Source organism: Elephantulus edwardii, unplaced genomic scaffold (genome assembly GCF_000299155.1).
Source record: "Elephantulus edwardii isolate Elephantulus edwardi_28Jun2011 unplaced genomic scaffold, EleEdw1.0 scaffold00044, whole genome shotgun sequence".
NCBI classification, from domain to species: domain Eukaryota; kingdom Metazoa; phylum Chordata; class Mammalia; order Macroscelidea; family Macroscelididae; genus Elephantulus; species Elephantulus edwardii.
The window spans coordinates 5491768-5502948 of NW_006399794.1; the positions used below are offsets into that span (position 1 = coordinate 5491768).

Consider the following 11181-nt stretch of genomic DNA (forward strand, 5'->3'; position numbering starts at 1 on the left):
ACTGGGAGGAGGGTAGAGAGAATAGTGCAACAATGAATGAATGGAAACCCAAAATCTCTGTAAATGTTTATGAAAATTAATAAAATATAGAAAAAAAAACGTAATTTTTTTGCTTTACTTAGTAGAGCAGACTTTTTTTTTAGAGCAGACTTTTAAAGAGTCATTGCCAGTTGAAGAGGAGCAGAGACATTTTTAGGGAACTCAGTCCTTTCATTCATAGGGTTGCTATGAGTCGTCTACGACTCAACAGCACCTAATAACAACAACAAACAAAAAGACATAGAATATCAATAACAAATCTATCTTGGGTGAAATGCAGCTGAGGTTGTTCCTTAGAGTCAGGCATGGTGAGACTTGGTCTCACCTACTTGAGGCATGCTGTCAGGAGGAAATAGTCCTTTGGAAAGGGACATGCTTCAAAAAAGTCAAGGGTCAGCAAAGGAAAGGAAGACTTTCAATGAGATAGATTGACACAGTGACTGTTGCAGTGGTTTTAGAAGCACTGTGGAGGTTGTGAGAATGGTATAGGGTTGGGCAAGATTTTGATTTATTGTATATTGGAAAACTGTGAGTTGGAATAAATTTAATGGCACCTAAAAACAGCATGGGAAAATCTTTCAGGTGAAAAGTTAAGAAAAATTATATGGCTAGAAAATGACGGAGATGAATCCAAAAGTCTAACCCCTTGTTTGTTGCTTTGTACTAACATGTTTTCATTAGCTTCTCAGAGCCCCTACTTTCTCTCCAGATTGAGATTATTTGCACATTTCCTAAAGCAGCACCTCTCTCTGTCCCTAATGATCTTATCTCCACTTTCATTAATTTGCTGGATAATGTCAAGCGGAGGGCCTTCATTTATCTCTTTGTCATGTCAGAGTAATTTACTTTCCTTCCCATTTTTTCTTGTGTATTGTTTGCTGCTTAGTAGGAAAGTGCAGGGTGCAGATCCGTTGTTCGTAGAGTCTCTATTATGAGTTAAAGTCAGCTCCTTGGCAAATAACAGCAACAAATATGATCACCAAAGTCCAAACCACACCATTGCCATCGCGTGGATTCTAACTCTTAATGAACCTGTAAGGCAGAGTAGAACTTCTCTAGGCTTCCCAAGGGCTGTAAATCTTTGTGGAAAGGACTTCTGTATCTTTTTCTATGGATTAGTACCTGAATTTGAACTGTTTACCTTTTTGTTAATAACCAAGCACTTAATGATTGCACTACCAGCATTATAATGTAGATGACCACTGAGGTAGTGGTGGGAACTTTAGTTAAGTTTTATTTCTTCGAGTTAAAGGTAAAAGTTTATGTGTTCTCATCTGTTGTTTCTTTTTTGTAGCTGGAAGTACGAGAAGACCCCAGTAGTAATAAGGATCTCAAAGTACAGTGTGAAGAAGAAGAATTTAGGATTTACCAGCTAAACATTCAGATACGGGAAGTCTTTGCAAATCGTTTTACTCAGATGTTTGCTGATTATGAGGTGTTTGTTATTCAGCCTAGCCAGGATAAGGAATCCTGGTTTACCAATAGGGAGCAGATGCAGAACTTTGACAAAGTGAGTGTGAGCCTATTGAGGAGGTGGTGGGGAATAAGCTTGGTAGACTGCTCTTGAAGATGTAACTGAAAGTAACTTTTTTCTTTCACAATATTGCATGCTTGTCTATGTTAATAAAATCTGAGGTCTTGTTGCTTTAGAACAGATGTGCTGCTTATTACTATTAAGTGATTTACCCCTAGCCAAGAAGCTCTCAAGGTAAAGTTGCACAGGCAGATTGAACATTAGGATTCTGGAATAGTTTAATTAGTTACCTGGTTACATTTGGATCAGTGTGCCATAGTTTCAGAATACTTGATATTATATTTTTGGTTTTTTTAAAAAAGATAAAAGTATTTGCGATTTGTTTTTCAAAAAGACCTAAAATATTTTAAAGGAAAATTAATCTGTGGGCCTTTTCGGGCAAATGTGCTTTTTGGTCAAGGCTGACATGGACTCGCTCTTCTTCATTATCTGTTGATGACTGTATGTTTTTCCTTGGCCCTCTTAGGCATCTTTCCTATCAGATCAGCCTGAGCCATACCTGCCCTTCCTCTCAAGGTTCCTGGAGACTCAGATGTTTGCTTCTTTCATTGATAATAAAATCATGTGTCATGATGATGATGACAAAGACCCTGTACTCCGAGTATTTGATTCCCGAGTAGACAAGATCAGGCTGTTGAATGTTCGGACACCTACTCTTCGCACATCCATGTACCAGAAGTGTACCACTGTGGATGATGCTGGTAAGGCTTCCTTGGCGCTGTACACTCAACTTTCTTGGAGTATGTCTAACATGGCCCTGTTACTAACCATGCGAGCTTCCTTCTGTTTCTGCATTTGTATAAGTTGTTCTCATTGCTTAAAATATCCCCCTGCCACATAACAAACATTTTATCTTTAAAGACTGTCAGTTAGGAACTTAGGAGTGGGCCCTGCTGTCAGTAATCTACTCAGTAGTAGGTTAAAAAACATAGGCTTATTTTTCCTCAAATTAACAAAAAGTATAGAATTGATGGTTACTGGTGTTGGCTTAACAATGTAGTCAGAAAATGAGATTGAGTCATTTTACTCAGCTACCTTTATCATTGGAAAGAGATGGGCATTCTCCATCTATATAGTCTTGGAGACTCAGTAGAATGTGACTGTGAGTCAGAATCAACTTGGCAGCAGTAGGTATCCTTACCAGCACAGTTGTTAAAGAGATTGCTAACCAAATGGCCGTTGGTACAATCCCATCAATTGCTTCACAGGAGAAAGGAGTGGCTGTCTCATGCATAAGCATTTCAGTCTTGGAAACTTCATGGAGCAGTTCTACTCAATCTTGTAGGGTTGATATGAGTTGATAACAACAAAGTGGCAGTTAAGTTTTTGTTTTGTATCCTTAGTTGGTTGCCTTTTATTTTTGTGCGTGTTGCCTCATTATTGCAATAGGCTTTATGTTTCATTCAACTTGTCTTACAAGTCAAAACCATCACATGCGACCACCCTGAGTGCTGTGAAAGGAAGGCTGTGAAAGTGAGTACCAAACTGAATATAATTCCACACTATTGGGACATTAGTGGTTAACGTGTTAGCTACTATCTGAAAGATTAGAAGTTGTAGAAGTTCTAGTCTACCAAGAAGTACCTTGGGAAAAAGACCTGATGATTTGCTTTGCTAAAATAAGCCTTATAAAACCTAATGGAACACATTTCTACTCTGACATACCTGTCTTGACAGGAGTCCAGAATGAAGGCTGCACAGTGGAGTGGACTTGGGAGGAAGGAATTGCATAACAATTACAGAATTTGACTTTTCCTTTTCAAGGAGAAGAGTGAATTAGGGGAGCAAGGGTAGGCAGGGAGAAAAGCACAACAGTGAATGCATGGAAATCCTAAGGCTCTATAAACTTTCATTACAATTAATTAACTCCCCCCCCCAGAAAAAAAACCCAGCTGATATGTGTACTTTTGGTGAAGCCTTCTGTGATGCACCTCAACTGAGTCGGTTGATTCCACCTTTGCACTTCTGTGGTGCTTTGTTCTTTTTTTAAAAAAATTAATATTTTGTGTGTGTGTTCCATCAAATTGGATCTGACTGGTACAGGAGGAGATTGCTCCTCCTTCTCCAGCATAGCATCTGGTGGGTTCAAACCATGTACCTCTGGGATTGCAGTGCAGCTTCTTGCCACTAGGCCACCAGAGCTCCCTTGTGGTGCATTGTTCTTGTTACAATCTGTTCTCTTGAACTGTTAGAGAATCTATGAATAAGAGGCCTGAAGCCCCTCTACAACTACTGACGTTTATAAAAATCCATAGTTTCTGGAGGCATGTTCTTTAGGAAGTGGATGCCACTTCTGCTTCCAGTGAACTGTTATTATCAGGACATAATTCAAAGACAAGGTTTATATTTGCTCATTTTCTTACACCAGTCCTTCACATTGTGGTGATAGCAAATGGTTAAAAGTTAGTTACTAGGAGTCCTATCTAGATTGTTGTTGTTGTTATGTGCCGTCGAGTCGCTTGCGACTCATAGCGACCCTATGTACAACAGCCCTAAACTGTGCTCTATCCTGCGCCAGTCGCACTGCCTCTGACACACCCATCCCAATTACCCCAGTCACTGAATCAATCCACCTCATAGAGGGTCTTCCCCTCCTGCGCTGTCCCTCCACTCTACCAAGCATGACGTCCCTCTCCAAAGACCGATCCAGCCCTGCAACATGTCCAAACTATGTCAGACGAAGCCCCAGAATCCTTGCCTCCAAGGAGCAGCCTGGTTTAACTGTCTCTAGGATGAATCTACTTATTTTCTTGGCAGTCCATGGTATGTATATTCAATACTCTTCTCCAGCACCACAGCTCAAAAACATCAATTCTCCTTCTTTCTTCCCTAGTCAACGTCTAACTCTCTGATGCATAACAAGTAATTGCAAAGACTATGGCCTGTCTCATACGCACCTTAGTCTCCAGAGACCCACCGTTGCTCCTGAGTACTTTAGAGAGGTCCCTAGTAGCAGACTTTCCCATCGCAATAAGTTTTTTGATTTCCTGGCTACTGGTGCCAAGAGTGTTGACCGTGGAGTCGAGCAAACTGAAGCTGTGAACAATCTCAATCTCTTTGCCATCCATCCTGATGCTGCCAATTGGTCCAGTGGTGAGAATCTTTGTCTTCTTGACATTGAGCCTCAGTCCATACTGAAGGTTACAGTTCTTGACCCCTGCAGCAAGTGCATAAGGTTCTCCTCAGTTTCCGCAAGAAGGGTTGTGTCATCTGCATAACGCAGATTGTTAATAAATCTTCCACCAATCCTGATGCCACATTTCTCCTCATAGAGCCCTACCTCTTGGATGATCTGCTCAATACAGGTTGAATAGGTATGGAGATAAGACACATCCCTGGCATACACCCTTCCCAATTTTGAACCATGCAGTGTTATTCTGCTCTATTCTGACGACTGCTTCTTGGTCCAAGTATAGGTTTCGCATTAGAATGATCAAGTATTCTGGGATTCCCGTTCTTCTCAGAGTCAGCCACAGCTTGTTATGATCCACACAGTCAAATGCCTTTGCATAATCAATGAAACACAGATATACATTCTTCTGGTATTCCCTGCTTCAGCTAAGATCCATCTAACATCAGCTACAATATCCCTAGTATCACGACCCCTTCTAAACCCAGCCTGGACTTCTGGCGGTTCTCTGCTGATGTGCTGTTCCAGTCTTTTTTGGATAATCTTCAGTAGAATCTTGCTTGCATGTGAAATCAATGATACTGTTTTGTAGTTTCCACACTCTGTTGGGTCACCCTTCTTTGGAATGGGAACAAATATAGATCTCTTCCAGTCAGTTGGCCAAGTGGTTGTTCTCCAGATTTCTTGGCACAATTTGGTGAGCACATCCAGGGCAGCATCTGTTAGCTGAAATACGTCAATTGGTATACCATCTATTCCTGAGGCCTGATTTTTTGCCATTTCATTCAAAGCAGCCTGAACTTCTGCCTTCATCACCATAGGCTCTTACTCAATCTAGATTAGCTCAGTTAAAAAAAAATAGTCTTATGGTTCGAATCCACCAGATATGCCACTGGGGACGGAGGGACAATCTCCTCCTGTGATAGTTGGATCTGACCCAGTGGCACACATTTCATGCACACATGCATGTGTCTCCACTTGAAATATCAGAAGAAGCAGCATGTTCACTTCCTTGTGTTCAGTGTCCTTGTGCCTTTTTGTATATTTTATTCCTTTATCGAATAATATAAATATCTACTGTATATCCTACTTACAGTAAATGCTCAAGAAATTGAATGGATTTGCTCATACATTTTCCTGAGTTTTAAGGAGATTGTATTTGATATCAACAATCAACAAAGATATCGCTGGTAACAGTTTGGGCAAAGTTTTACCTTCAGGGACATTACATTAATTCTTGCACTTCTGTTTTTACCTTTTAAGTTCTGTTTCATGTCTTTAATTGAGATAATAGCCCTTTTGCACAAGGCTTGAGCGCATGTTGCCTGCACAGCATAGTCATTCTACTTTTTGGAACTCAGCGAGTTTCAGATTCCTAATCCAATTTAAGATTTTGAACCTTCATACTTTGTAGAGATTTTTATACAACTATACATCTGAGGATTTAGAGAATCATCTCTTAAACCAGTAGCTTAAATTAGGACCATAGTCAGGGACTTCTCTGAATCACTGAGGAGCAGTGTGTGATATCATTTTGAGGAGTGAGATGGGCCTGATTCCGGCCATACTCTTTTAAATAACTTACTGTGCATCTGAGAGCTGGACAGTGAATTAAGATGACAGAAGAATTGATGCCTTTGACTGCTGGAGTTAGAGTACTAAATATCCTACGGACTGCCAAAAGAACAAACTGCTGTGTCTTTGAAAAAGTATAGCCAGAGTGCTCCTTGGAGGCAAAGATGACAAAAGTAACATTTTCTGCTGGTAGAGATTGATTTTGTTCCCCAGCCAAAATTAATAGCCTTCAGGGATGAGGCCTTCCAAGTAGTTCCTGCAGAACTAAGACAAAGAGGGCATAGCTCTCAGGGTTTGTGGTGAAAAAAAAATCCCCTAATTTTTTTTCTAAAGAACCAATGCAAAAAGACCATATAGAAGAACTAGTTTCATTATTGGAGGAGTCTTCCTTATAGCTGGAAACTATGAAACTAGAGGATTTGGTCACTTAGGTTCTAGCCTATCTGCCACATGGGCTTCTATAGTTCATATTTTGACTACCAAATATAACATTAATTAGAGCATGTTGAGCACTAAGCATCGACATTTTAAAAGTTGAAGGAACTGAAAAAGAAACTCAAGACTTGAGATGCAATACTGAGAGATACTATGGGCAAAATCTTGAATGATCCAGGAATCATTAGAAGAATTAAGAGAATTGGTTGACACTGAAAAATTTCAAAAAGTATCATATGAACAAGAGCCAGTAGTAATGGAGGAAGAAATTCAAGCTGCACTGAAGGCACTGGCAAAAAATACGATCCCAGGAATCAATGGAATACCAATTGACAGGTTTCAGATAAAAGATGCAAGCTTGGTTGTGTTCACCAATCTATGCCAGGAAATTTGGAGAACAGCTGTTTGTCCAGCTCACTGGAAGAGAGCCATGTTTGTACCTTTCCCTAAGAAGGGCAAGCCAACAGACTAAGGAAATTATCAAACAATATCATTAATATCACGTACAAGCAAATATTGCTGAAGATTATCCAAAAACATCTAGAACAGTGCATTAAAAGAGAAGTGCCAGAAGTTTAAGCTGGATTTAGAAGAGACCATGGCACCAAGGGTATCGCTACTGATCTCCAATAGATCCTGGTTGAAAGCAGAGAATACCAGAAGAATGTCTCTTTGGCTATATAGATCATAACAAACTACAGCTAACATTGAGAGGAATGGGAATCCCACAACACTTAATTGTGCTCATGAGAAATCTTTTCCTAGATCATGAAGCATTTGTCTGAACGGAGCAAAGAAACTGCAAGGTTCAAAATCAGGAAAGGTGTGTGTCAGAATTGTATCCTTTCTTCAGGCCTATTCAATCTGTATGCTAAACAAATTATTTTAGAAGCTGGACTTTTATGAAGAATAATGTGCCATCAGGATTGGAGGATGGCTAATCAACCTTTGTTATGCATGTGACACAGCCAAGTGAGAAAGACTTGAAATGCTTGCTGCAGAAGATCAAGGACTACAGCCTTCAATTTGGATTGCATTTCTACATCAAGAAGACAAAAATTCTCACCACTGAATGAGTAAGCAACATCATGCTTGGTGGAGAAAAGATTGAAATTGTCAATGATTTCATTTCTTCTCTTACTTGGATCAACAGTCAGCACTCTTGGGTACCGACAGACAAGGGACCAAGAGACATATACCCACTGGGCACATCCACTGTCAGAAATGACTCCAAATTACTGAGGAGCAATGATATCAGTTTGAATGCTAAGGTGTGCCTGATTCAGGCCATGGTCTTTTAAGTCATTTACTATGCATCTGAGAGCTGGTCAGTGAAGAAAGATGACAGAAGAAAAATTGATGTCTTTGAGTTATGGTTGTGGAGAAGAATACTGACTTCCTATAGAACTAACAACTATTTCTTGGAAAAAGTGCAGCCAGAGTGCCCCTTGGATGCAAAGATGGTAAAGCTTTGTCTCACATAATTTGTACGTAATGCTAAAATAGGCTATAGTTTGGAAAGAGACATCATGCTAGGAATGGTGGAGGGTCAGCGGAGCAAAGGGAGACCCTCAATGAGATGGATTGACACAGTGACAGCAGCATTGGTCTCAAATGTATCAGAGATGATGAGGATGGCACAAGAAGGACAGGGTTTACATCTGTTGTTCATAGGGTCACTATGAGTAGTACTCAACTTGATGGCATCTCACAGCAACAACAAAATATAGCAGTTTTACATTTTGGTTTCACTTGTGTTGTCTTGTGGGCCTTTCATAATATGGAGTTAATATATGAAAGAAAAGATTTCACTAACTCGTTTGTGTGCCTTGTGTTAGAAAAATGAGCGTGACAGAGACTCTTCAGTAAATTTTACGTTATGCTTCCAGGTATCATAGAAACATCTTTGCCATTAGTGTATCACTCAGGTATATATTCCATGTCTGCTAGGGTAGGGTTCTTTTTTAAGGATAAATTTCTTCCCACTGGTCTCAGATACCTAGCATGGAGAAGTAATTAATTTTCCTTACCCCTTTCCATATTGATGCTGCAGCTTCTTGAACTAGTCTAACTGGAAGACAATAATAGTGTAACTAAAGGAATCTTTGGAAATCCTTTAAGATGCTGTAATTCGAAGGGATTTTGATAGTGATCAACTTCACTCATCTTCTAATTTTACAGAGAAAGATTTTCTTTTTGGCTCACCATTTTCCCACAGGTCCTGTAATAGTGCCTGGCACATTGGGAAATGAAGGAAGCCCAACTGAGAAGTTGGCTTAACACATAGCAAGACTCAGAGTTTGGGTTTAGAAAATACAAGGAGAAGTCCAAAATTTTTTTCTTTATAAATTTTTCTTTTCTTTGTTAAACTTTGTGTGTGTGTGTGTGTGTGTGTGTGTGTGTGTGTGAGAGAGTGATCTGTGGGACATACATTACCCACCAGCATACTCACCATCTCTGGGTTCTTGGGAATGTTTACTAGTTATCCTTCTATTTTTGCAATAATGGTCTTATGTTGTATTTGTCGTCATGAGCATTATGAGACTGAGTTAGTTCACTCAGCATAATGCACTCCTGTCTCTTCCAATTTATGTAGTAGTTTTGGAAATTGTTGTTCCTCAGTGCTGTATAGTATTCCTTGTGTGAATGTACCACAATTTCTCAATCCAATTGGTTGTGGTTGGACATTTGGGCTGTTTCCATGTTCTTGTAATGATGAATAATGATACTGTGAACATTAGTGTACAAATTTCCATTTTGTCAAGGGAGCTCTGGTAGTCTAGTGGCAAGAAGCTGCACTGCAATCCCAGAGATATGCAGTTCAAATCCACCAGATGCTCTGCTGGAAAAGAAGGGGCAATCTCCTCCTGTACCTGTCAGATCTGATTTGAAGGTACACACAGACAAAATCATAAAATAAATTAAAAAAAATTTCCATTTTGTCTCAGTTCTAATTTCCTTGGACTATATTCCCAGCAGTGGAAGAGCTGAATTATATGGGATTTCTATGTTCAGCTTTTTGAGGAAATGTCAAACTGCCTTCCAGAGTGGTTGCACCATTTCACAATCTCACCAAAAATGTATGAGATTTAGTAGCTAATTTTTTAAGAAATGTGCTTACTTTTTTTACTTGTTTTCAAACAGAGAAAGCAATTGAGCTACGTCTGGCAAAAATTGACCATACTGCAGTTCACCCCCATTTACTTGACATGAAGATTGGACAAGGAAAGTATGAGCCAGGCTTCTTCCCTAAGCTGCAGTCTGATGTGCTTTCCACTGGGCCAGTCAGCAACAAGTGAGTCAAACCCAGGGATTCTTTGATTTAGTTCTCTAACCACAGTGGTGAGATCGTTCCTTTTCTTGACCCAAGCAGTTATCTTCAGGAGATCCTAGAGTTTTAGAAGTAAAATATGGAAAAGAACCAAAGTATTCAGATTTTTCATTTTGAAATAAGAAAGCTTAAAACATATTATCTGTCTTATTTCTGCTGTGCCATTTGAGATGATGCCACATGCTGAGGACCTGCAAAGAGCCAGGCTATAGATGATCTAAAATTATCTCACAACCGAGTGAATACCCTGCAGCAACAACTTAGCATTGTGCCATCTATCTGTGGTGATTGAAATAATTAGAGCATGAACTGAAAGTAGTTAGTTAATTTAGTGTTATTGTTCTCCTGTAGTTGGTTTTCAAGATGAGTGTATCAAAGCTTAGACAAAATTAAAACAGTACTTCTGGATTTGCATGCAAAAATTTTGTAGATGTTTGAAGAGAGGTTATGTCTGTGTTTCCTGGGTAGTTGTCTTTTTCTTGTCTGTCACTCTTTTTTTACCTACTCTTCCTCATACTTGATGATTTCTTGGTGATTAAGGTGGGTCAGGGGTGTGGAATGTGGCAGGAACCTCAGAAGATAGAGTCCAGAACTTGAGGGAAAGCCATTCAGAATTTGTGAACTTGGGCCCCTGAACCAGGTGTGTGAGGGCAACCTTTACCTTTTTTTCTGTATCTTAGCACAGTTAATCTTCCTGATTTTCTTTTTTCCCTGTAGAGGGCCAGAGGAGAAGAGTGTTATCAGGTTCCTGGGGATTGAGGATTCTGATATGTACTTCTTAAATCCTCATTATTTTGAAGCTGTGTTTCTCAGCTCTTCCATTACTTGTTTCCATTACAATTTCTATTCTTTTTTTTTTTTGATTGAGATTTTAATGAAAGTTTTTAGAGAACCTGGATTTCCATTTATTCATTGTTGCACATTTTCCTCCTTGTCCCCCTTGGTGATATAGGTCTCTAGACATTCAAGCCTCTTCCTGTTAATTGTTGTTATTTTCTTTTTTTATTAAATATTTTAAAAATTAATTTTAATGAACATTTACAGAGATTTTGTATTTCCATTCATTCATTGTTGCACTTTTCTCCCTGCCCACCCCCACCCCCAGTTTGCTCTTCTCTTTGAAAAGTAAAAGAAAAA

General features: G+C 39.4%; 1 protein-coding gene across 1 annotated transcript in view; it reads left to right on the forward strand.

Moving 5' to 3' along the window:
* DENND5A (DENN/MADD domain containing 5A) overlaps window positions 1-11181 on the forward strand; it is a 105569-nt gene that overhangs the window by 58104 nt on the left and 36284 nt on the right. The window contains exons 9-11 of the mRNA XM_006885597.1: window positions 1334-1549; window positions 2040-2274; window positions 9858-10008. Coding sequence (XP_006885659.1) covers window positions 1334-1549; window positions 2040-2274; window positions 9858-10008 — 602 coding nt within the window. The remainder of the gene's footprint in view (window positions 1-1333; window positions 1550-2039; window positions 2275-9857; window positions 10009-11181) is intronic.